The following is a 27,921-nucleotide window of genomic DNA, read 5'->3' on the forward strand; positions in this document are numbered from 1 at the left end:
TGCAGCCAGCTAGTCTCCTGGATTTGGGAGAGTGTCACCATTTTGAACTTTCATTTTAGCAACAATTAAATTAAAAACAAGTAAATTATTAGCACACCATCAGGTGCTTATCCTGTTTATACCCACCATTGACTGTAAGCTTGGCTCTATTGGAGTAGGTTGAGCCAAAGTTGTTAGTTATCATACATTGATATCTTCCCTCATCTGTAAACTTCACTTTTCTTAAATGAAGAATGGTGGTGTATTCCATTACTTCACCATCCTTTGCTCGAACATGTGCAAAGTTCTCAATCTCAGCATCATGAAGAATCTCATGATCTTTCTTCCAGGCAAATGTCATTGGAAAGTTGCTACTGCTTGCTGCTGAACAAGTGAAACGAATGTCTTTGCCAAGCATAGCCATAGTTGTCTCAGGCTGAACAATGATCTGAGGCTTTGGGAAGTCATCTGAATGATTAAACAGGAAACATATGAGGAATAGTTCGCAATTTGTAAAAACAGAACATATATTGCTTGGGATTTTGGGGGGGAGGGGGGATTGCTGGAGAAACAGAACACTGATATAATCAACACTATAATGAATAAAGTGAATTATAAAGGATAACAACCAATTAAACAAAAGTCTAGTTTTCCCGATTCCATATTTCAGCATGGAGATTCATGTTAAGCTAACAGAATCATTGAGGAAAATTACTTTGAAAGCTAAAGTGGAACATTTTGGTGTGCTGCCCCATAAAAACTTCTGAATCAAAAAATAGATTTGCTTTTCAGTATTCACAAATACTAGAATTATCATAGGGGACAATAAAGGAGACTAGCTAAAGACACTCAGCTAACTGTAAACAGGGTATTAAGATTTTTTTTAAAGTATTGGCAAAGTCAACATTGTAGCTGCAAAAACTGCAATGAACAGTTGGTCTCAATTCAGAATTCCTTCTACTATTTCAAATCTGATGCATCCCAAGTCAAGCAATATCTTAAGGAACATTTTCTAAAAGTCATGAGCCATGCTTTTAGCACGGCATAAAAGAAAAGCACTTTGTCACAGTGCATTAAATCAACTCCTTGCACTACACACTACAGAATTAAGCTTCTGCCTGCTATTCCCACAGAGCAAGTTTGCTATGTCAGCTATGCCATGGGGGCACTAATCACAGGCAAGCAGTTCCCTACCAAGATAGATTTTTGCATCAGTCACCCCTACCACTGTCACATACCTCCCTGCAGTCAGTTACACAATACTATTGGAAGAGGTCTTACAGCAGGTCATTCCCTGTCCGCTCTATCATGGGGACACGTAGGAAAGGGTGAGGGAACAAAAATAAAAACAGCATATGGAAAAGTAGAGAACCAATGTTTTTAGTTGGTTCAACCTATACATATCTCTTCGGGGAGGGTGTGTATAACGTGACCCTGCAAGTGAAATGTTTAAATCAAAAATAGAGGCCGTTCCAATAAAGCTCTATTAATACAAAATACATTCAGTTCGAGCCAATGTTTCCAGATAATGTGTAGTACTTCAACAGCTAATTATTAGCACAATGACTAAAGTCCCAACAAAATATGCCCCACAAATATCCCAAACTTTTAACTACTCTAGAAAAAACTTACCACAAACAAAACTTTCTGCAGGCACAATGAAGATACTTTTGCCTTTCAGTGATTCTGGATGTGCACATGTGGCTACTACACTGGACTGGAAGTCTCTTCCTATGAGCCACTGCGGCAGCCATTTTAGTTGGCAGTCACATAAAAAGCTATCACTGTTCATAGATCTGTAGAAACAAGTTATTGGTTTTAAAGAAAACGAGTACATGAATCTTTTGAATATATAAGCATGTAATAGAGTTTCAAAAATAAAACCAGGCATAAAGGATACGATTAATTGAGAGGGACCTTATTAATGCATTTGCCTAGGATTCATTAGTTTTAATGTGAAGTTGACTCTTCATTGCACCTCCCCTACAACTGCTGTTAGACTGACAAGTCTGTGGTTACCTGGTTTCTCCCTACCCTCCCTTTTTAAATAATGGAGTGATATTTGGAATTTTCTTATCCAAAGACACAACTTCTGAATATAAAGAACATTTGCAATGGATCCTAGGCTATGCATTAATAGCTGCAGGTGCTGCTCACGCAGAAAAGTTTGAAAATCATTGCCATAAAATATCTAAATATTACACGTGAATATTTTTTAAACATCCACATCAACTAACCATGTTAAACTTTTAATGGAAGTAAACAGTATACATTTAACTGCAGTTAAGATTAAACAATGTAACTATTTATTTAAATAGTGCATGCCTTGTTCCTTTAGCTTGTTTTAGTTTAAAATATGAAGCAATTGTGCCAAGTAAGCAAATAAACCATTTTTTCCCCCGAGAAAGGGGGAGATTACCCCCCTCCATAAAAAATGAAGATGCAATAGAAAAAGTAATAGATAATTGTGCACTGTCAAAAGGAAGACAGGCTGATTAAAACATCAGTCAAACTACCCTTCCTCATCACCTGTAACCAACCATCCATTGTTGTTAATGATCAAGAGTCACTTTTCCAAAATGTAATTACAGTATGTGTCTACTGAGTTACTTTTAGCTAAAACAGATTTCAAACAAGTTAGTATGGTGCATTTTTGTTTACTTACACTGCTTTCAGATTCTTCATTTTGACAAAGGCTTCTCCCTGGATAGATCTGATCATATTATTCCCCAGATTTCTATAAAGGACAAATCATTTTGTAGTTTATAATGCATACTTTCACAGGCCATTTAAAGACAAACAAAATTCAAAATTTCCCCTCAAAATGTCATAACTAATTTGTTCATAAAATAGTATCTGCAAATTAATCTAATATTTGTTTTTTCTGGATCCAACTAAACCTCATTCCCTTTCCTACACTATGCCAAATTACTTTTTCAATAAAGTAGCTTTATAACCAGCATGAGAAAAAAGCATTATACACAGAAGACAATCTATTGCTGTATGTACCACCTTGACATCTATCTGTTAAATTTGAGCTGGCGATATTTTACAACTTACATAGACCATACAATTTCTTTTAAAGGGTTAGGAAAGAGAAACTGGAGTTAATCCACACCTGGAGTTATTTAAGTTAATCATATTGAGCTATGAACAAAAAAAATATATAAATGCTATAACCCCTTTGAAACATCATTCCACCCAACAATGAGTTGCTGATGCAATAAGGTAAGCCTAATAGGAAAAGTGCTGTTTTGTGAAGAAAACAGGACAAGAGATATAATGCCAAATTAGGTCAAGCTCTACTAATGCAAGAGTTTTCTAAACTGTTTTACTCAAGTACATCTGCGCTAAATCAATATACATACATTTAATAAGCATGCCGAATGGTCAAAAAAAAATCAATGCAGAACCCATTTAACCATTGTCAACCAAGGTGTCAGCTTGGGCGCAGTGATAGCACTCTCGCCTTTGAGTCAGAAGGTTGCGCACAAAATCTAGACTGACACTCCAGTGCAGTAGTGAGGGAATGCTGAACTGTTGGAGGTGCCCTCTCGGGTGGATGTAAAAGATCCCGTGGCACTAATAGAGGAAGAGCAGGGGAGTTCTCCCGGTGTTCTGGCCAATATTTATCCCTCAAATCAATATCACTAAAACAGATTATCCGCTCATTATCTCATTGATGTTTGTGTGACCTTGCTGTGCACAAATTGGCGGCTGCGTTTCCCCACATTGCAACAGTGACTAAACTTCAAAAGTACTTCATCGGCTGTAAAGCACTTTGGGACGTTCTGAGATCGTGAAAGGCATTATATAAATGCAAGTCCTTTCCTAACTTGCAACATTAGTTCGCAACAAATAAGAATTGCACTTCACTACAGGAACCTCATTACGCACATAGGTTTTTCCTGTAAGAACAGACCAAGTACCAAACTGCTCCCATATTAACATATAGAATGGCCTAGCACCAATTTTTATATAATTTCATAGAAATGTAAAAGGAGGGAGAAAACATTTCAGTTAAGTGCAAAACTCTCAATTCTGTACAATTTTGTATTGAGCTTACTGGACCCATTTAAGGGGGGAAACTACCCAGCATGCTAAGCAAATCACCCAAATCAACAAACAAAACTACATTTCTTAAATACTGGAGATTAGATACAACAGCCATCCTTACAGACCCAACAGTTTATTGGTTTACAAATATTAAAAGTTTTAACTCTTGACACCAGTATTTCCTGTTAGGCTGGATCCCACAAATTTTGAGCAAGCTGATGAAACTTTACAAATTGTGGGTAATACAGCTTGGAGTCACTATAAATATTTCGATAAAATATTTTAATAAACGTCTTTTTCCACAGCAACAGTTCTAGTTTATCCTTCTATTCAAGGAAGCAATAGCAAGCAGTCTGGCAAGACTACCAAGGATTTCACCAGGAAAACAAAATTCAGAATTGAAAAAAAGATAAAATTGGATTAGCAAAGGAAGGCTATATTGAGGGGGAAGAAGGTTGTGTATTAAATTTAAACTTATTTGGAGCTCAGGATTTTCCTTTAATGTCTTAAGGGCAAAATAAAAATAGGGCCAAAGTTTAAACAGACTATAACGAGAAGGAAGCAGATGGCCTCTGCAAATGTAACTTCGTCTCAGTTTACAAAGAAGCTATTAAATTGCTAGCAGTCTACCAAAGCAGCCACTATTGGCACACTGCAAACTCAATGTATTGTGGGATACTCACAGGTGCTCAAGGGCCTCCAGTCCTATGAATGCTTTTTTGGCTACAGATTTGATCTTGTTTCCAAACAGAGTTCTGCAGTTTCCAAACACATACAGCAGATAAATGGAAAAAGAATATGCACAATTAGTTCAGCAAAATCAGATAAAGAAACTATAAGAGCAGCAGGAAATCTGAACTGTTCCCAGATTAAAATATAAGTTTAGTACAAGGGTCTGCTGCTTTGAAAAAAAATCTTATGAGAATTCACAAATTGCAGAGGACAAAACCATGTGGATCACATTAAATCAGGTTCTAATTACCAAAAAATATCAGCTTGCTAAATAAAAATCTGTCCAGTCATCAGCAACAAATAATGAGTTAGACTGACTGCACTAACAGCTGCAGCTCCAGTACTACATTGGACAGAATGCTTATACAGTTCCAAAGCCCTCCAGCCAAATCCACTCACTTTTACTTTACTTCCTGCCCCTGCGTGCCTTTCTGAAACACTCTAGAAACACTAATCTCACAATCTAACTACATCCTGCAAACTGTCAAAACAAAACTCTTAGAACAGTTTTAGACTATGTAACTGCTGATATGCTTGGTTCACATGCACTAATCTGCCCTTTAGTGAAAGGTTCTTTATCTCTCTTCCGGAAATTTAGCAAAGAATGTTTCCAAAGCTCCCTATATTGGCTCAGGTAATTTTGTTGTCCAGTGTAGAGCTGAGCCATACAGAACAGAAGAATACTAGACTTGAACCTCAGTATGCATGGAGTTAGCTGATCCAAGTAGGATCATGTTAAGGGTGCTAGAATTTGCAGCCCCAGTGCCCTAGACCAAGGAGGTAAGATTTTTTTAAAAATCTGCCAGGATATCCATTCCAAAGTGCTATCCGGTGATCCCTGATGGAAAGTGCATGCATGTGAACAATAGGTGAGGTTACATCAAACTCTAGCTTGCCAATACTGACATGGCGAACTCATGAAAAATACCCATTTGGGCAAATGCCACCCATACAGCTGCATCCCAGCATGCATCAGTACTTTTTGCAGTGGAGGGAAGTGGGAAACTTTTTAAAGCACCACATTTTAAAGAAAATATCTAATGCCATGTACTACCATCTTTAAAAACAGCAAAATCATATTCATTTTTCAACTCTCACTGTAAGCATATCAACATAAAGGTTTAGCAATGCCAAACAATAAACAGCTAAGAAGAAAGAACTTGCATTTTAGGACACATGCAAATATTTCACAATAAGAACATAAGAAATAGGAACAGGAGTAGGCCATGTGGCCCCTCAAGCCTGCTCCACCATTCAATAAGATCATGGTTGCTCTTCTACCTCAACTCTACTTTCCCGCCCTATCCCCATATCCCTTGATTCCCTCAGTGTCCAAAAATCTATCGATCGCAGTCTTGAATATACTCAACAACTGAGCATCCACAGTCCTCTGATCTATTGATCTATGAAGTGAATGTTGCAGCAGGCACCTGCATTTTCAAAAATCAATCAATATGAAAATACTGAACACTGGTAAGATAATGCATAAAATGATGCATCACTAAAGCCCTCTATTTTGCGTGCAGGAGGTGACAAAAATCCATGTTTATTTTTTCTCTTCACGTACAAGTGGATAGTTTCAGTTAAGATGAAATTCCTGTGTAAATAAGTACATTTCCCATTTTTATGGCATGATGCTAGCTAGCTCTAAGGAACCTCTTCCCTCTCCACCCTTCCTGATTCACACAACATCGCTCAAACCAGCTCGTTATGCCAATTGGTTCCTTATCAGGAACCCTGCAAGCCAAATCTGTCTCAACCAAGAAAGACAACATTCTAATTCCTCTTCTCTGGCAATACAGCCAATACAGTTGGCTGGCAGCCAATGTCATGGCAACTTTGTGTCACATATTTAATGCATAACAAATTACTTGCTCATAGGCGTTACCACTGCTAAACACACAATTGCAAAACACCTTTCTGTACTCATGTTTCAGCTGCTGCCTCTTGAATTCTGAAGTCATTTAGCAATAATTTTCATAGTCGCTTTTTTAAAAAAACAGCCCAAGTGTTTCATTTTTCAAGCAATTTGTATGTAAACCTTTAAAGTGGCAATCCTTCTCTCATTTAGCAACTGTATTATTTTGAATTCCATTCTCACTGCTGTGCTCATGAGTTGCTCTTCATTGGCCAATTCTCTGTAGATCAAAACATAGCTGCTCTCATGCAAGAGCACAGCATTACGGCATTTATTAACTTGTGTAAATCTTTTAGCTCAACACCAGAATTCTCTCAATTTTTGATGAATTCAAAGGATCAAATAAATCAGACTCCTCAAATGCTCCTAGAATATCCACAAAAATATCTTTTCATCTAAACCCTCCTTCTTAGACCAATGCATATCCTATTACGTGACTTCTCTCCCAGGACATCATCTACTCTCCTAAATAATAGCTACATGCCTACATGAATTTAGATTTGAGGTTAGGATCAGATCAGCCATGATCTTATTGAATGGCGGAGCAGGCTCGAAGGGCCGATTGGCCTACTCCTGCTCCTATTTCTTATGTTCTTATGTGACGATCAGGGATCAGATATAGGGGTAAATTTTAACTGAGAGCCGGGAAGGGAGATTTCCAGGTATGAAACCCGGAAGGTGCAGATCGCGACTTTAATGAGGCCCAATTTCACTTCCAGGTTTCGCACACGGCAGCCAGCGTAACTGACAGGCTGGCTGGCTGTCGGCCAGGAAGGCCTGCTGCAGCAGGCCACAGCTGGGGATCAGAGGGAGGAAGGAATCATAGGCTAGGGAGAAGGTCGGGGGGACTGAGGAAGAGATCGGACGTCGCTGGAGTTCGGGTGAAGAGCCAGAAGTAGGTGGGTCCACTGTGGGGATGAGGGGAGGAAAGGGTCGTCCGATCACGGGGGTCCTGTCGGCCAGGTGAGCTTGTTGGGCCTGGATGAAGCACTCCTGCTTCTCTGGGCCCACAAGCAGTGCAGTAAAAGCACTCACCTCATGGATCCAGCCCTTCTCGCCTGCTTTCACCTGATGTGAATGAGAAATAATAGGAAACCCGAAAAGGTACGGTTAAATTCATTTTACTATTCCAATACACAAAATATTAAGTACCTCAAGTATCTCAATGAGGTACATTGCCCTTTTAAGTATCGGCCCGTCAGATTTAAGTGGAGGCGGGACTTCCTGGTACCTGCTCTCCACACAGACAAACCTGCCTGGGTTAAACCCAGAAGCAAGCAGGTTGGAGCCGGGATGCCGTCCCGCTCTGAAAACAGTATTTTTACTCCCCACCCATTCTTGGGGGTTAAAATTTACCCCATAGCAAGTTTCAGAAAGAAGACCTTTTGTCCATGTAGCCCACCTATCCACTGTATTCCCTTGGTATATTTCTAATAACCCCAAATCCCATTAGTTGACAAGAATCTGTCTAAATCCTTCTTGAAAACCATGAAGGTTTCTTGTTCCGCCACCCATGCCAGTAATCTGATCCACATACTTACCACCCTTTTAGTAAAAAAGTTCCTCCTACATTTCCTATTTTCTTTTGTTGTCCTTAATTTTGTAAATATAACCCCTTGTGCTTAAATTCTATACAAAGCAGAAAGCTTTTGGATTGAATTTGTCCAAAGCTCTCAGTTTTAAACACTTCCATCATATCTGCTCTCAGTCTTTTTCCCCCCGAGAGAGAAAAGACCAGGGTAGTCAATCTTTCCTCATACTTCATTCCCTTAAGTTCTGGGATCAAACGTGTAGCCCTTCTCTGTACTCCCTCTAATAACTGAATATCCTTTTTGAAATAAGGAGACCAAAATTGCACACTACTGTAGATGTCATCTCACCTAGATCAAATATAATTTTAATATGACCTCTCTGGATTTTTTGTTATACTCATTACCATGCATCTAAACACTATTTGCTTTTTTAAACTGCCTGGGAACATTGTGCTGATGGTTTTAGTGACCTGTCCACTAAAACTTCACGTTCCCTCTCTTGCTCCGAGACCTAAAGTAAATTCCCATTTAGCACATCATCCTTCCCTTTACCAAATCTCATAACTTTACATTTCCCTGTATTAAACTGCAAATACCACTTCTCTGCCCACTGGTCAACCTTATCAAACTCTTACTGGATTTGTGCGCAATCATATTCATCATTTGCCACTCTCTTCAGATGCAAATTTGGACACTTTGGACATAATTACTTCCTCTAAAGCATTTATAAAAATTATAAATAACAGCAGCCCCCAACAATGAGCCTTGTGGCACTCCACCTGTAACTGGCTGCCAATCATATACCTGCCCATGCACTATTACTTGTTGTCTACTAGTCAGCTATTTGCCAATCCATTTTAAAACAGAGGAACAGGAGTAGGCCATTCAGCCCCTCGAACCGGTTCCACCAGTTAGTTCATGGCTGATCTGTATCCTAATTCTAATTATCCACCTTGATACCATATCCCTTAATACCCTTGGCTAGCAAAAATCTATCGATCTCAGATTTAAAATGATTAATTGAACTAGCATCCACTGCTTTTTGTGGGAGAATTCAACACTTCTACCACCCTTTGCGCAAAGAAGTGTTTCCTAACTTCACTCCTGCATGGCCTGGCTCTGACTTTAAGGTCATGTCCTCTTGACCTAGACTCCCCCACCAGCAGAAAAAGTTTCTCTCTACCTACCCTATAAATTCCTTTCAATATCCTAAAAACCTCAATCATTCTTAACCTTCTATATTCCAGGGAATACAAGCCTAGTTTATTTAATCTCTCCACCCAATTTAACCTTTAGAGCCCTGGTAACATTCTGGTGATTCTACGCTGCACTCTTTCCATGGCCAATATATCCTTCCTAAAGTGCGGTGCCCAGAACTGTACGCAGTATTCCAGATGCGGTCTAACCAGGGTTTTGTATAGATGTAGCAAAACTTCCTTCCCTTTGTATTCTAGCCCTCTGGTTATAAAGGCTAACATTCCATTAGTCTTTTTGATTACTTTTTGACCCTGACCACTACATTTTAGTGATCTAGTGTACATGGACCCCTAAATCTCTTTGGACTCCACTGTTCCTAGCTTTTCACCATTTAAAAAACTCTGATCTATCCTTTTTTGGTCCAAAATGGATGACCTCACACTTACCTGCGTTGAAATCCATCTGCCATAGTTTTGCCCACTCATTTAATCTATCACTGTCTCTTTGTAATTTTATGCTCCAGTCTATACTACTTACTATGCCACCAATCTTTGTGTCATTGGCAAACTTGGATATGTGGCTCCCTTATGGTGTTATCTAAATATCTGTAAAATAAAGTGCAGGATTCCCCTGGGAGTGTGGCACTCACAAATCGGTATCCAGTGAGTGTCACAAGACCTCGGGGGAGTGCAGTCTGAAGCAAATCCACGGCATTGTGGGAGATTCGGCTGCACAGTGGGGCACAAGGAAGTGTAGAAATGCAGTTGTTATAGGGGATTCGAAGGTCAGGGGGGTAGACAAATGTTTCTGCAAACACAGATGTGAGTCCTGAATGGTGTGCAGCCTCCCTGGTCCCAGGGTTAAGGATTTCACTGGTCGGGTGCAGGACATTCTGCGAGAAGGGAACAGCCAGAAGTTGTGGTCCATATTGGAACCAATGACATACAGTGGGTTGAGGTCCTACAGAGTTTCAGGAGCTAGGAAAAAGATTAAAGCACAGGACCTCAAAAAGGTGGTAATCTCTGGATTACTCCCAGTGCCACGTGATAGTGAGTACAGAATCAGGAAGCTAGTGCAGGTGAATGTGTGGCTGAAGAAGTGGTGCGGGAGGGAATTTTTCAGATTCCTGGAGGATTAGAACCAGTTCAAGGGCAGGAGGGATCTGTACAAGTAGGACGGGTTGCACTTGAACAGGGGCTGGGACCAATGTCCTCGCGGGGAGAGTAACTAGTGCTGAGGGAGAGGGGAACCAAGACGTAGCAGCAGAGAGGAGACACAAGGTGCATAGACTACTAGCAGGGACAAATAGCAATAGAATAAAGAGTAGTATAGAAAGAGAAGGAAAAATGCAAACAGACCAGCATGGTGTTGGAATGCATGTGTGTTAATGCGAGGAGTGTTACAAATAAGATTGATGAGCTGCAGGCACAAGTTGCCACGTCGAATCATAGAAAACAGGAGCAAGAGTACTCCATTCGGCCCTTTGGGCCTGCTCCGCCATTCGAAATGATCATGGCTGATAGTACCCTGTTCCCGCTTTTTCCCCCATATCCCTTGATCCCTTTAGCATTAAGAAATATATCTAGGTTCATAGCTCCTTGAAAGTGGAGTCACAGGTGGATAGGGTGGTGAAGAAGGCATTCAGCATGCTTGGTTTCATTGGTCAGAACACTGAATACAGGAGTTGGGATGTCTTGTTGAAGTTGTACAAGACATTAGTAAGGCCACACTTGGAATACTGTGTACAGTTCTGGCCACCCTATTATAGAAAGGATATTATTAAACTAGAAAGAGTGCAGAAAAGATTTACTAGGATGCTACCGGGACTTGATGGTTTGACTTACAGGGAGAGGTTAGACAGACTGGGACTTTATTCCCTGGAGAGTAGGAGGTTAAGGGGTGATCTTATAGAAGTCTATAAAATAATGAGGGGCATAGATAAGGTAGTCAAAATCTTTTCCCAAAGGTAGGGGAGTCTATAACGAGGGGGCATAGATTTAAGGTGAGAGGGGAGAGATACAAAAAGGGTCCAGAGGGGCAATTTTTTCACTCAAAGGATGGTGAGTGTCTGGAACGAGCTGCCAGAGGCAGTAGTAGAGGTGGGTACAATTTTGTCTTTTAAAAAGCATTTGGACAGTTACATGGGTAAGATGGGTATAGAGGGATATGGGCCAAGTACAGGCAATTGGGACTAGCTTAGTGGTATAAACTGGGCGACATGGACATGTTGGGCTGAAGGGCCTGTTTCCATGTTGTAAACGTCTATGATTCTATCTCCTTCTTGAATATATTTAATGACATGGCCTCCACTGCCTTCTGTGGTAGAGAATTCCACTGGTTCACCACCCTCAGTGAAGAAATTTCTCCTCATCTCGGTTCTAAAAATGGCATTCCCTGTATCCTGAGATGGTGACCCCTGGTTATGGATTCCCCATCCATCGGGAACATCCTCCTAACATCCAGTAATGGGGTGATGATTTAGTGGATATAACGGAGACCTTGCTTAAACATGGGCAGGAATGGGAATTAAACATTCCTGGTGACAATGGTGGCAGTATCGATCAAGGATAATATTACAGTTCTACAGAGGGATGATATAGTAGAGGGGGTTCAAAGACTGAATCTATTTGGTTAGAGTTAAGGATCAGAAAAGGAGCTGTTACATTGCTGGGTGTTTACAATAGACCGCCAAATAGTGAGGAGACAGAAGAGCAAATTTCAGAGAAATGCAAAAATAATAGATCAATAATAGTAGGGGACTTCAATTATCCTAATATAGACTGGGGGAAAAAAAAAGTGTAAAAAGGCAAGGAGGGTGACTAATTCCTAAAATGTATACAGGAGAATTTTATTAATCAGTATGTTTCCAGACCAATGTGGAAGGAGCCAGAGCTGGATCTAGTTCTGGGGCATGAAGTAGGGCAAGTGGAGTGTTTCAGTGGGAGAACATCTGGGTAATAGTGATCATAATATAATTAGGTTTAAAGCAGTTACTGAAAGGGACAAAGAAAAATCAAAAATGAATATACCCAACTGAAAGAGAGCCAATTTCAGTGATTTGAAAAAAGATCTAGCACAGGTTGACTGGAAACAAAGATTGGCCAGGAAAACAGTAAATGGGCAATGGTAGGCCTTCAAGGCAAATAATTCAGATACAAACCAAGCATATTCCCATAAGGAGGAAAGATAGAGCATCCAAAGCTAAAGCTCCCTGGATGACAAACGAAAGAGGTTAAAATAAAACAGGAAAAGGATGTTTATAACAAATGTTAGGTACAGAATACAGTAGAAAACCAGGCAGAATAAAGAGAGAGTGCAGGGGGAAATAGAAAAAGGATATAAGAAGGGCAAAGAGAAAATATGAGAAAAGATTAGCGGGTAACAAAAAAGGGAACCCAAAAATCTTTTATAAACATATAAAAAGTAAATGGATAGTTAAAGGAATGGTACGGCCGATTAGGGACAAAGAAGGAAATCTTCTTGTGGAGGCAGAGGGCATGATTGAGGTACTGAATGAGTACCTTGCATCTGTCTTCACAAAAGAGGATGAAGTTAACGTTGCAGTAGAGAAGGAGGGAGTTGAGATATTAGACTAGATAGAAAGGACGTGCTAATTTGGATGGCATTACTCAAAGTTACCAAGTCACCCTGTCCAGATGCGATGCATCCCCATGATTGCTGAGGGAAGCAAGGATGGAGATAGCAGAAGCTCTGACCACAATTTTTCAATCCTCCTTGGATATGGGAGTAGTGCCAGAGGACTGGAGGATTGCAACTGTTACACCCCTATTCAAAAAAGGGGACAGGAATAAACATGGCAACTACAGGCCAATCAGACCAATGTCAGTGGTGAGAAAATTATAAGAGACCAAGTAATAAAGAATGAATATCGAGCTATAGTAGCAGAGTTCAGAAAGGTGACATTAAGCTTGGTTGACAAAGATAGGTTTTAAGAACTCTTTTAATGAAGGAGAGGGAAGAGAAAGTGAAGCAGAATATGGAAGGAGATCCAGACAGTGGGGCTGAAGTGCGTGAAGGCCCTGCCACCAATAGCGGGGCAAAGGGAAGGCAGTGATACATGCAAGTTGAGTTGGAGGATCAAAGGGCGCGATGGGAGACCGGACGGGAAGCAAGGCAGAAAGAGGTTGCAAAAATAGGATGGGACATGGTCATAGAAGGATCTGAAGAAGAGGAGGAGTTTGAATTCAATACAATGGAGAGGCCGTGTATGTCAATGAGGACAGGAGTGATGAATGAGCAGGATAGGATAGTGTGTTTCAGTGGGAGAACATCTGGGGAATAGTGATCATAATATAATTGGGTTTAAAGCAGTTGCTGAATGGGACAAAGAAAAATCAAAAGTGAATATACCCAACTGGAAGAGAGATGGTGATGCATTTTTGGACAAGTTAAAGAAGGATGGGAGGCCGACAAGAAAGAAACTGGAGAAAAGTGGAGTCTAGAAGTGACAAAGGGTGGATAACAATTTTCGACAACAGTAGGGGGAGGTAAGAACGGAGGTGGGCAACGTTGCTGAGATGGGTAGAGGTAGTCTTGGTGACGGATGCAATGCTTCAAACTCTGGGTTGAACAGGACATGAAGGTTTCATGTGGCTTGTTCAAGTTGCTAGACAAGGTGATGGAATCAGTGGTAAGGGAGTTTATGTTGGCAGCCAAAAAACTATGGTTTTCAGATGGAGGAAATGGGGGAAATCCAATGGATGTAGTGTATATGGAATTTCAGAAAGCCTTTGACAAGGTACCATACAGCAGACTACCGGAGAAGATTAATGGGTATGGAATTGGGTGAGGGTAGCAAATTGGATTAAAACCTGGTCAGAAGGGAGAAAATCGTGAGTATGAGTTAAGGGCAGTTTCTTAAGAGTGCTGCAGTGTGTCACAGGATTCTGTTCTAGGACCGCTTCTGTTCACTGTGTAGACTAATAATCTGGATGTAGGGCTAGAGGGAGTGGTATCCAAATTTGAGGACAATATAAAATAGGAAACAAAGTAAATAATTCTAAGGACTGTAAGAAACCTCATGGGGATATTGATAAGATGGTGGAATAGATAGGAATTTTGGCAGATGAAATTCAATGTCAGTGTGAGGAGGTGAATTTGGTTAAAAAAAACCTAATAATTATACTTTCAACTGGGGAAAGACTGAGGGATGTGGAAGAACATAGGGATCTTAGGATTTAAATTCAGACCTTAAAAGCAGGACCTCAAATGATTAATGCAATAAAGAAAAGGTATGGAATACTGGGATTTATGGCAAGAAGTATAAAACAAAGTCGAGGTGTAATGGTGAATCTATATAAAACCTTAGTAAGACCACAGATGGAGTACTGTGTGCAGTTTTTAGGAAGGACATTGAGGCAAGAGGGTACAGCACAGATATTGTCTGGTATGAGGAAATAGAAATATGAATAAGATCTGAAAAAAACGGGGGTGTTTTCATTGGAACAGAGGAAATTAAGGGAAGAATTGGATGGAGATATTTAAAATTATTAAGGGATGGGACAAAGTAGATGGAAGAAGATTGTTTATAGTGACTGAAGGGTCTAGAACAAGGGGACATAGATACAAGGTTAAATGTAAGAGATTTAGAGCAGGAGAAACCAATTTTAGAGGGTTGCGAGGTTGTGCAGTGCATTCCAGGAGTTAGTGACTGAAGTAGAGGCCAGGTCAACATTTAAGAATAGGTTAGATAGGTGGTTGCAGGAAAAAAGGGAATAAAGAATATGTTTCTGTGCTGTAATTCCTATGTAATTCTATGCAACTCTGGGGGTTAACTGCAGAACCAGGAAGAGAAGCCAATCCTGTAAGTAAGCTAGCTTCATTGGGCAGATAGGAGTGAAACAATGCAAAGCCGTCCCACAAAATTGGACCAGAAAGGGACGAAGGATGGTGTGGTTGACTGTGTTGAACAACATGGAGAGGTCAAGGAAGAATAATGCACCATGGCAGGTCACAATCACACAGGCGGTCATGTGTTACTTTGGCCATGACAAATGCATGCATCTCAAATGTCGGTATGTGTGCAATGTAGATGGTCATGCTGGTCTCAATTTGAGAGGGAACCATATGTTGCAACATTGGTGTCCAGTTGCATCAGTAAAAGTCATACATGGGAGTAGAACTGAAGAGTCTGACTTGTACCAGCAAGTAAATACAAATGGCAGCATTTTCATGACACGGGTGCATGTCATGACTTCATGATACATGATGGTTTCCGGGGTTTTTCCTGTGGTCTCTCGTTATACTGTAGCCAAAAACTCTAATCTGTTGCATCACCACCTTGATCTCGATGACTGGAATTGTGCCACACTTACAATCGTATCAGTATGAATGCAGTATTAAGACTCCAATATAAAGGCAAAGACAAAACACTAGAGTTCAGTATAACTAAAGCAGACTCTGACCAGTCTTTGTTCTTCACCTCCCTCATCCTTTTGAAAGGCTTTCTCACGAGTTAACAGTAGAATTAATAAAATAGTGTGTGTGTAAAATGTGGGTCCTTTAATGTGCCATGAATATCTGGAGGTGTACTTAATTTCCAGTATTTTATAACTTAGATAGAAAGTGTTCTAATAACTACAATATTAAAGAATAGCATGTCACATCTTCTGAAGTGAACAGCTAATTAGAAGCCATTGCATCTCATCACTTTCCTGAACCCTGCATAAAGATGAGCCTAATTCCCAGAGTTCCTATTCAAAGCACAAGCACAAGAACAATGGCTGTAAAGGAATAACCTTTTTATGCATGCAGTTCGGCTGACTTCAAAAGATGAGATACTCACAGCTTGCTCAGACTATCCAAGCCAGCAAAGGCCCCATTTGTATCTTCTATTATCCCCGAGATTTCATTATTGTCCAGTTCCCTGTAGGGAAGAAAAAGAAGAAAGTTCAATCAATTTTCCAGTCTCGCTCATTTACATTATGAAAGGTAAAGAGAAGGGGCAGGAAAGTACTGCTTTAGTTCACTACATTATGTACAAAAAATAAGAGATCTATCATTTTATAAAGTTATTCAGTACCAAAATAAAATCTTATCCAACTGAGTCCTTTTAAAACTGCCAATCATTCTTATTCCCAAGAGACCACCACTGTTCTTTGGATCTGGTATTTTCTACAAGATGAAACAGCTATTATCTTGGGATTTAAACAGGACTGTTAAACAGACTACTATCCAACACACTCTGTTTTTGAATTTCTGTAGGATACTTTATTTTTTAAAATTGTTATTGTAATAACTGCTTTTACTGACTATTTCACTTCATATTCCAAACAAAAAATACACAGGAATAACTGATTGGTTTACTGTGAATGCCAGAAGTGGTCTGGAAAATGTTGGAAAGGGTATGGTGTAGCTCTAATGCTTATACTACTGTAACACCACCACAGCTTTATAAATATTAGTATGAGGAAGTGACAATCTGCACTTTTTGGTTATTTCTGCTTCAGGCTTTCTTAATTTCAGTTGCTCCCATGACATAATCAGAGTGAAAATACCAAAAGCACTATGTTTTTGAAGGAGAATGCATCTACAAAACTTACATTGCTGTATTGTGCAATATAATGAACAGTAAGAGGTAGTTACTTAGTTTCACCGCTGCCCTCTGATGTATTATGTTTGGGTTATCCAAAGGGAAGAAAATCTAATTTTTAAAAAATTATCTAAAAAAAGTTGCTGCAGTGGGTAAAGCAAAATTTTCTTCAATTCACCCCAGGTTCTCTCTCTCCCATTATTGCTTCTCCCACCACCCAAAAAAATCTACTAGGCAACACTATCAATGCCAACAAGAATCACACAATCATTTAAAGGATTTCAAAACTACATTTCCAGTCAACAATCTTGCTTTAGGTCATGTATATACATTTCCAAATAGGATATGTAGCTTTGAAATCCTTTAAATGATGGTGTGACTAACTGAACAGAACAACTTATCATTTTGATATATTAAAGTATGGGGAGACAAGACTTTTAAAAACTCTCCTGTTTAATATATCCATTTTTATGACTTTGAAGAATACTGAAAGTAGTGTTACCCACTAAGGAGACTCTGATACAGAAAATCTGATGAGTATGGTTATCGGACAATTTTGGTTTCCCTTTGTTTGGTAATATGATGTCATCTCATGCCTGCAAAGGTGCAAAATTACTTCCTAAAGACAAGGAAAGGAGCAAATGCCATTGCTATGCTGTTATGGCATAGAATCCAGGATGGTTAGGTTTCTTCCTGCTGCCTTATTAGTTTCTTTTTCAAGGTCACCTGGGAATAAAACTTTGTTACTTGCTGCTTTCAAAGTTGGCTACCCCCATGGGTCATTCCTGTTGTGGCTTTTAAGTACTGCTGGTATTTCTAAAATTATTATTCCATTTCTTTAACCTGTCAGGACAGGAATTTCTCTTCACAAAAGAACTTCTGCTCTTACGATTCAGATGAAGATAAGATGTACAATTGTGCATATTTTTGGAGGAGAGTCTCAGTGCAAATTTGGAGTGGTTTCGTCTCCAAATTCAAATGAATCAATGGAAATGCATTAATCCCACAGAAACATGCACCAGCCTGGAAGCTGTATGCTTCCCCTTGTATATAACTTTTTCTGGGCAGCTGACATGAAACTGTACTTATTTGTATATGAAGTACGCCATCCTGCCACAAGCAACCAATTTCTGGGATTCTTTCCCTTGCATATAAGGTTCTTTACTCGTGCAGGAATTTCCCCATATCAGTAGTGCACTTAATATCACTTTGGAATTCCCATCAGAATGTTTAAAAGGGTTTCAAAGTTCAAGATTTCTAAGTTCTGAAAATGTAAGTTGCCTTTGGGACTTGAAAGTTTCAAGAACATTGGCTGGTGCTAAGAGTCTTCCAAAATTAAGCTTGTACATTTGACTGGCCCACTTCTCTCAACAAAGAATAATACAACCAAATACTGCGGAGGCACATAAGAAATCAGAATTATGTTTTCACGATAATCATGCAAATTCTGATTCTGAATGATTCTGATTTTAAAAAAGTGGTGACAAAGATAAAACCTTAAATAGTATCTAACAGGATATTCTACAGCATGTAGCAGCCTTACACTAGAACAGTACAATGCTATTTGAGGATTTCAAACCCCTTCTTAAAAAGACATTCCCGGCCAGGTTTAACCTACATGTTTCTTTTGTAATGTAGTTTTTAAAAACCGTGCTGGAGTAGACAAATGTTCAGGTTGTTTGAGGTTATTATCCTTCCCTATACAGGTTATAAATATACAAACCACGGGCATTAAGTACCAAAAGAGAGACAATTTATTAGTGAGTTGGACAACTATCACTGTCAAATAAGGCATGCCACTTTGCAATTAATCCTTTGAGGAATGCATGTTTCTGTACTATTTCCAAATAGGTTTCACTGAAGTAATTCCCCAAATAACCTACAACTTCAACGTAAACCATGCAAGAAAGTCAAAATCATTGCTATCACTGGCATTTGGAAAAGAGAAAAATTTGAATTTCATTTAAGTTATGATTTTAGAATTGGATATTTACAGTTGCTATGGGAACTGAATTGTGCACCCATCTGCTACTATAAATGAAGTAATAAATCTTATCAGATGAGAAGAGGCTTCATAGAGCCTTAAAATAAAATGTAAGGGTATGATAACAGATCTGGGACTTTTTTTTGTGTCAGGTACAGGATTGCAGGACTAGGGACATAGTTTGAAGGGTAAAAAGAAAATCTATTCAATATGAAGGTGTCTGAAACTAACATATAATGACATTTTAGCTGAAAATTTAGTTAAATAATACAGAATTTGTTTCTAGGCTTGACCAGTCCACTTCTCTCGACATGAAAGTATGTACAAGTAGAATAGTGTGGCATTCTATCTGGGGCTATTTATTCTCTAAATATATGGTTTTAAATTGGCTATGACATTGTATTCTATACAATGCCAATGTCCTGCTCATTGCATGTTTTCTTTTCTTTGAAAAGAACGAAGGAGGGTGAAGTAAAAGAAAAAATGTTCTCTCAAACTAGCAAAACCTTTGATTTGAGCTCTTTTTGTATTTACTTCCTTTCTCTCCCAGGCTTCACTGGCAATTTCCTATTCTTTCTGGCTGGCTAGGCCTGAATGCCTGCTGGCTTGTTAATCATTGCTGTGTGAAGGCCCCAGGCTTGACCTCTATTTGAATAGCTATGTGTTTCAGCAGTTTCACACCCACTGAAGGCTCGTCAATCCTCAGCAACAATGGAACCATAATTAAAGCATGCTCGTTTCTCTTTCACCAGGTGCAGGACCCTATGGGCCTCTGCTTTATTTAATTAGAATTCTCTGCATTGAGTAGAAAGCCTCAGCACTTTGCCATGACTGGTCATTCAAAATACAAACAAAAACCTCTCTCTGAAAACTAAAAGGTTTCAGGAATGACCAAGTAAACTTGTGTCTGACATCTTCCTGTAAGCAGTTCAAGGAAAGGGGGTCTTTTACTTCCAGCTTTGGGTGTCGCGAAGGAGAGGTGGTGTCTGATTAGGTTCTTTTTAAATTCCTTTCTTCTGACAAACTCACAACTAAAGACAAGATTTGGCAGCTATCCGAGAACTAGAACTAAAGCAGGTCTTCAAAATGCAACATTAGTTGTTAAGATAACAACAATTAAACCATTCCTGTTCCAAGAGAAAAATAAAAATTAACACCCCTATTCTTTAAATCTTATGATTGAGTTGCCAATTTTTAAGTCACTGGATGTTTCGAGCATACTTTGGAAATACTAAATATTGCATTTACAATACATTCTAGTGGTTTCTAGCTGTAGAAAAAGTATTGCTCGTATTGCTTCCCATTACATTTAATTATCTTGTGTTTTCACAAGTATAGCTAATATTATAGGTGACTGGAGGTTAGGAATACTTGGACCTCTGGTATTTTGCTGCCTGCTGAATTTTAACAAAAATTGTAATTTTTCCAAATCATGGAAGATTTCCAAAACTCTAACTGTAATTGCATAGCAGTACATTTGTAAGTTTAGGGACATTCAAAGCTGCTTCCCCACTCTGAAGTCAGTTTTGAAGTTGACAGAAAAACTTAGCACTGGTAGTCAAGGATATAGAAGAGAAATAAATACTACAATATTGTTCACAGCAAAACTTACTAAGTATAGCTAGAATACACCTGAACATTCATTTTCAATTAAACATATTTCACACACATATCCTTGAGTACTGCAGCATATTATTAAAAAGTCAATTACAAAATGACAGACATAGTTATAGAAATTTACACTCTCGTGGTAAGTTGTAAATGGAAGCATTACTAAGCCTTGACATTTCAAAACTGTCCATCAATTTTCCCCACTTACATGTGTCTTATTAGCACAATATTTATTAAATTTGTTACCATATTTACCCAGCCCTTCTTAAGTAAATGTTCATTATATTTTAAGATTTCAGGATCAGCATAGTGCATTGGGAAATAATATTTACACAACACACAACTATCTTAAGATATAGTGAACCTATTCTTAAAGTAAATCTGGTTTGATTGCACCTATTTATTCCCATTTTGAAAAAGATGCTCCTGAAGAGCAGCAAAGTGCAATGGAAATCTATGAGAACACTCAAGCTCCCCAGTCTCAGCCTTATGGAGCCTCTTATTATGGACCAGGTAGTCTCGACAGGTCACTCCCACTAGCAGAGGCTACTGGAGATCTTTGCCCGGTGCAGCCCAACAGTGGACACTTAGAAAAAGATAATGTAGACTACATTAGAAATAATGTAGTTTTGGGGTGAGCAAGTTTTATCAATATATTTATACTTCCTAGTTGGACAGCAATAAAAAATGCACACCTGATCTTTCCTGATCAGAAGTCACTGCTACTATCCAATTCAAAAATCAGGGGCATAATTTTAACTCTGAAAAACAGATGGGTTTGGGGGGGGGGGGGGGGGCGCGAGGGAAGGGCGGTGAAAATTTTTAAAATCTAAAATCCACCCCCAAACCACCCATTTCTGGTTTTAACTGAGGCAGGATGAGGGGCGGGAGACCTCTTATTATGGACCAGGTAGTCTCTACGGGTCACTCTCACACTAGCAGAGGCTACTGGAGTAGATCTTTGCCCGTGCAGCCCAACAGTGGACACTTAGAAAAAGATGTAATGCAATGCTGTGGGCCTCCATTTTAACAGCTTTTTTGTTTTAACCCCTGGGGGCCAGGATTCCCGGGCCTTCTACTTCACGCCACGCAAGAGGAGGCGAGAAGGCCCGAAACAGCAGATACGTGCCTTTATAGCACAGCCTGTGGGGCTGGAGGAGCAGGATTGCTTCCCCCAGGCCCCACAGCCCAACAAGCCTACCTGCAACGACACCCCGCCACAATCTCCAACCACCACCTCCCACACGATGTCTGACCACCTCCTCGCCATCTAACACTTACCGGTTCATGTCCTCTTCCTTCCTCTTCTCCCTCAAAATTGTAGGGACGTCCGGGAAACCCTTATCTCTGAGTTTCCAATCAGGAATTCCTCCACCTCCCCCCACACTCCGATAAAATCATGCCCCAGATACCAGCGCAACTAGCATAGTAGTTGAGGCTCATAATTAAGTTTTTAAGCAGAAGGCAAGTGGCAAGTGTTCAACAAGGTTTTTTTGCACCAAAATCACACTCTTACCGCAGAAGAGGAGTGGACACCACTGTTTCATTTTTGATATTTTCCCCATTAATAAAATCCCAGTACTCAATGATGGCACCATTAAGGAGTTATAGTATAAGAATTAATGTAACGTGGAAGATACACAAGCATTTGAATCCTGGAATCTAATTCTCCGGGAAAAACACAGAATTATGGCATCCTCATTATTATATTCCTCTTTTGCTCATTCCAAGAATGAAAAATACTACATGAAAAATATGTAGCACCTTTCACGACCTCAGGATATCCCAAGCACTCTACAGCCAGTTGAGTACTTTTGAAGTGTAGTCACTGTTGTAATGTAAGAAACGTGGCAGCCAATTTGCACACATCTAGGTCCCACAAGCAGCAATGTAATAAGTGACCAGATTACCTATTTTTAGTGATGTTAGTTGAAGAATAAATATTGGCCAAGACACGGTGGGAACTCCCTGCTCTTCTTCAAATAATATCATAAGATCTTTTACGTCCACCTGAGGGAACAGGCAGGGCCTCGATTTAATGTCTCACCTGAAAGACGGCACCTCCAACAGTGCAGCACTCCTCGAGTACTGCACTGGAGTGTCAGCCAGGATTATGTGCTCAAGTCTCTGGAGTGGGACTTTAAACCACAACCTTCTGACTCAGAGGTGAGGGGATGAGGCTGACACCTAAATGAAACTGATAGCAAAGGCTGACACCTCCTTGCTATTAACCCTTTCCCTCCCATTTCATCCCATTTTTTACCCTTGAAGCCCACTTCCCATTCCTCGGTCTCACTTTCCACCTCGATGGCTCTTCCTTCACCTGTTATGTTTACCCTTGCTTGATATAAAACATTTGCAATTGAGAGCGTATAGCAAAGCTCTTGAGAAGTGCATTATCTCAGCCATTTCAACATCATGAAGCTGATCTATTCCTCACCAGGAAGGAGCAGATGCAGCCTGGCCACACAGTAGCTTTCCCCAACACCCTCCTTGTGAGAAATGCAAGTGCAATGGCTTTCTACAAGGTAGACTGGCATGGAAAACTAATAAAAGGCTGAGGAAAGCTTTGCATTTGTCAAAACAACTGCCTGACTTTCCTGCAAACAGCTTTTCCAATGTTATGATTATCAAAATTTAAATCAGGAGAGATCTGAAACCAGGTTAAAACTATAAAAACAAATATATCCCAAGTCTTTTTGTCCCCTACCACCTTTTCAAATAATACCCACACTCACTTAAAATTCTATTATTTATGATTCCAAGCACAGGAAAGCATGAGATCCTTACTACAATTTCATGCATGGTCTACAGAATTTGTGGTGCAGCTGCACAAGATTGGATCTACTCAGACTCTTTTTTTTAAAAAAAAAAGCATAGTGAATCGAGTGGTCATATGTTAATCTGTGGCACAGAATTGCAAAATCATGAAAAATATTTAATTTCCTGCTGATGATCATCAATAACAGCCTCATTTCAGAACTGATCTTAGACTACTCAATATAAAAAGAAAAAGAACGAACTTGTGTTTACATAGCAGCATTCATGACCTCAGAACATTCCAAAATACTTCACAGCAAATGAAGTATTTTTGCAGTGTAGTCACTCTTATTACATAGGAAAATGTGGCAGCCAATTTGTGCACAGCAAGGTCCCACAACTAGTAAATGAGATGAATGACCAGTTAATTTGTTTTGATGGTGTTGATCGAGGGAGGAATCTTTACTAGGTCACAGGGAGAACTCCCTATTCTTCAAAATAGTGCTAAGGAATTTACATCCACCTAAACAATCAGATTAGTCCTCAGTTTAAAATCTTATTTGATCAATTCCATAGCATTCCACTGTAATATCACAATACTATGAAGGTTCACAAAAACTGATGGGTTTTTGCAGAGTATTGTATTTTAAGGTGGAAACAGTTTATTATAAAAATCTTAATTTGTAAGTGTGTGAACACAAGCTAGATTTGCTGAACCCTAAAGTACAGTATTACTACATTTAAATACCTGTCACAGTAGTGTATGTTGCAAATTGTTACCATAGATTATCATCCACACAGAAACCAAATTTGTTCACGTCTCACTGTATGGCAGATTTTAATACTTACAATACTCGCAGGCTTCGGAGTCCTTTGAAAGCCCCATCAGCAATATGACTTATTGTGTTGTGGCTTAAGCGGAGATTCTGTAGCCCACTCAGCCCCATTAGGCTTCCCTCATCCAACCTCATCAGGTTATTGTGAGAAAGGTTCCTGTGGAAGACAAAAACTATGGGATTTAAAAAACTATTAGAACTAAAATTTATAATCAATTATTAGCTATTTTGTATTCATAAATACCTTTCCCTATGCATTGACCCTTCCCCCCCCCACCCGCCAAAACCTCACCAATCTTTTCCCTTCCCCTTTGTTGACACCTTGTTGCTGCACAATTCCACAGGTGCCTTGACCCTCCGGTGACCTACTCAAGTGACCAATATCACATGAGCCCCAGCAGTGATAGATGGCATACAATTCAATCACGGGAGGAAACGGCTCAGAGCCCAATCCTGTCCTCATTTATGCATTTCCAGTAGAGGTTACTGCACAGTGATCTGCAGCAGGAACTCCCTAAATCATGGACACTGAAGACAATACAGCATTCCTACCAACACTCCTAGCTGAGATCAACAAACTCAGACAAGCCAAGGGATTGAACTTGGACCTTCTCATCACCACCTTGGTCTCTCTAGCTCAGCTACTTACTGTCTTAACCAGTTGAGCCATATTAGATTAATTGAATAAATATTTAAAGTGTCCAAACTATAACAAGCTGGCAGCGAAAGGGGAATGGGGTGGGTGGGGGGAAGTTTAAAAAAACAGCAACTGTTGAAGACTATTCTCATCACTCCTCATGCTCCATGCAACCCAGGTAAAGAAAACAGAAAACCACCATGCAGGAGGGAGAGCAAACAGCTAAGGTACACTGCACTCAAGTGTGAAGCCTCCATGCATATTTACTGCCTACATGCCAACCTTATCTGGATTTCAGATCAAGCCCAAGGTGGGTCTGGCCAAGTCAAAACTCAGTCTACAAGAGTTAGTTTAGAAAACAGATGGATTTGCCCTAATTTGTGTACAACCCAACTTTCTTTTTGTAAACTAAACATTATACTTAGTGAGGCAGTTTCAAGGGATCTTTAAAATAGGTCACTATAAAAACCCAGCTGGAAACTTTCTGAAGTTAATACTTGGAACATGCTACATCATGCACCAAAACATATTTCTATTATGAGTAAGAGGCTTTTAAAATGCCATATTTGTAGTTTCAGGTTTACATTAGAAAGGTTGATAGTGATTTAAAGAGACTTATTGTATTTTGTGTAATGGTGTGGAACGGTCATAGAAAAACATGGAAAAATTTACAGCACAGAAGGAGGCCATTCAGCCCATCGTGCCTGTGCCGGTCGAAAAAGAGCTACCCAGCCGAATCCCATTTTCCAGCACTTAGTCCGTAGCCTTGTAGCTTATGGCACTTCAGGTGCACATCCAAGTACTTTTTAAATGTGATGAGGATTTCTGCCTCTACCACCCTTTCAGGTAGTGAGTTCCACACTCCTACCACCCTCTGGGTGAAAAAAACATTTCTTCAGCTCCCCTCTAACCTTTCTACCAATTACTTTAAATCTATGCCCCCTGGTTATTGACCTCTCTGCTAAGGGAAATAGGTCCTTCTTGTCCACCCTATTAGGTCCCTCTTAATTTTATACACCTCAATTAAATCATTCCTCAGCCTCCTTAAGAAAACAACCACAGCCTATCCAATCTTTCCTCATAGCTAAAATTCTCTAGTCCTGACAACATCCTCATAAATGTCCTTTGTACCCTCTCTAGTGCAATCACATCTTTCCTGCAATGTGGTGACCAGAACTGTATGCAGTACTCAAGCTGTGGCCTAACCAATGTTTTATACAGTTCTAGCATAACCTCCCTGCTCTTATATTCTATGCCTCAGCTAATAAAGGGAAGTATCCCATATGCCTTTTTAAACCACCTTATTTACCTGTCCTGCTATCTTCAGGGATCTATGGACATGCACTCCCTCTCTTCCTCTACACCTCTTAGTATCCTCCCATTTATTGTGTATTCCCTTGCCTTGTTTGACCTCCCCAAATGCATTACCTCACACTTCTCCAGATTGAATTCCATTTGCCACTTTTCTACCCACCTGACCAATCCATCTATATCTTCCTGCAGTCTACAGTTTTCCTCCTATCAACCACATGACCAATTTTTGTATCATCTGCAAACTTCTTAAATGTAGAGGGCATGATTTAGACTTAATCATTAATAAACACCACAAAAAGCAAGGGACCTTGTACTGAGCCCTGCAGAACTCAACTGGAAACTGCCTTCCAGCCACAAAACAACCAACCATTACCCTTGGCTTCCTGCCACTGAGCCGATTTTGGATCCAATTTGCCACTTTCCCTTGGATCCCATGGGCTTTTACTTTTCTGACCAGTTTGCCACACGGGACCTTGTCAAAAGCCTTGCTAAAATCCATGTAGACAACATCAAATGCACTTCCCTCATCGACCCTCCTTGTTACCTCCTCAAAAAATTCAATCAAGTTAGTCAGACACAACCTTACCATAACAAATCCATGTTGACTGTCCTTGATTAATCAATGCCTTTCTAAATGACAGTTTATCCTGTCCCTCAGAATTGATTCTGGGCATCCATGAGGCGCTGTGGGCCATCAGCAGCAGCAGAATTGTATTCCAGCACAATCTGTAACCTCATGGCCCAGCATATTCCTCACTCTACCATTACCAACAAGCCAGGGGATCAATCCTGGTTCAATGAGCAGTGTAGAAGTGCATGCCAGTAGCAACACCAGGCGTACCTAAAAATGAGGTGCCAACCTGGTGAAGGTACAACTCAGGACTACATGCATGCTAAACAGCGGAAGCAACATGCTATAGACAGAGCTAAGCGATTCCACAACCAACGGATCAGATCAAAGCTCTGCAGTCCTGCCACATCCAGTCGTGAGTGGTGGTGGACAATTAAACAACTAACGGGAGGAGGTGGCTCTGTAAACATGCCCATCACCAATGATGGCGGAGTCCAGCACGTGAGTGCTGAGTGGATGATCCATCTCTGCCTTCTCCCGATATCCCCACCATCACAGCAGCCAGTCTTCAGCCAATTCGATTCACTCCACGTGATATCAAGAAACGGCTGAGTGCACTGGATACAGCAAAGGCTATGGGCCCCGACAACATCCCAGCTGTAGTGCTGAAGAATTGTGCTCCAGAACTAGCTGCGCCTCTAGCCAAGCTGTTCCAGTACAGCTACAACACTGGCATCCACCCGACAATGTGGAAAATTGTCCAGGTATGTCCTGTCCACAAAAAGCAGGACAAATCCAATCCGGCCAATTACCGCCCCATCAGTCTACTCTCAATCATCAGCAAAGTGATGGAAGGTGTCGTCGACAGTGCTATCAAGCGGCACTTACTCACCAATAACCTGCTCACCGATGCTCAGTTTGGGTTCCGCCAGGACCACTCGGCTCCAGACCTCATTACAGCCTTGGTCCAAATATGGATAGAAGAGCTGAATTCCAGAGGTGAGGTGAGAGTGACTGCCCTTGACATCAAGGCAGCATTTCACCGAGTGTGGCACCAATGAGCCCTAGCAAAATTGAAGTCAATGGGAATCAGGGGGAAAACACTCCAGTGGCTGGAGTCATACCTAGCACAAAGGAAGATGGTAGTGGTTGTTGGAGGCCAAACATCTCAGCCCCAGGACATTGCCCTGAGGAACTCCTGCAGCAGTGTCCTAGGCCCAATCATCTTCAGCTGCTTCATCA

General features: G+C 40.2%; 1 protein-coding gene across 4 annotated transcripts in view; it reads right to left on the reverse strand.

Moving 5' to 3' along the window:
• The window catches only part of lrig1 (leucine-rich repeats and immunoglobulin-like domains 1), a 119,164-nt gene that overhangs the window by 18,212 nt on the left and 73,031 nt on the right, over nucleotides 1–27,921 (reverse strand). For all 4 annotated transcript variants that reach the window (XM_067998862.1, XM_067998861.1, XM_067998864.1 and 1 more), the window contains exons 8-13: nucleotides 24,171–24,314; nucleotides 16,220–16,300; nucleotides 4,719–4,790; nucleotides 2,645–2,716; nucleotides 1,612–1,775; nucleotides 127–447 (exon numbers count right to left, since the gene is read on the reverse strand). In XM_067998862.1, coding sequence (XP_067854963.1) covers nucleotides 127–447; nucleotides 1,612–1,775; nucleotides 2,645–2,716; nucleotides 4,719–4,790; nucleotides 16,220–16,300; nucleotides 24,171–24,314 — 854 coding nt within the window. The remainder of the gene's footprint in view (nucleotides 1–126; nucleotides 448–1,611; nucleotides 1,776–2,644; nucleotides 2,717–4,718; nucleotides 4,791–16,219; nucleotides 16,301–24,170; nucleotides 24,315–27,921) is intronic.

Source organism: Heptranchias perlo, chromosome 17 (genome assembly GCF_035084215.1).
Source record: "Heptranchias perlo isolate sHepPer1 chromosome 17, sHepPer1.hap1, whole genome shotgun sequence".
In the NCBI taxonomy this organism is placed as follows: domain Eukaryota; kingdom Metazoa; phylum Chordata; class Chondrichthyes; order Hexanchiformes; family Hexanchidae; genus Heptranchias; species Heptranchias perlo.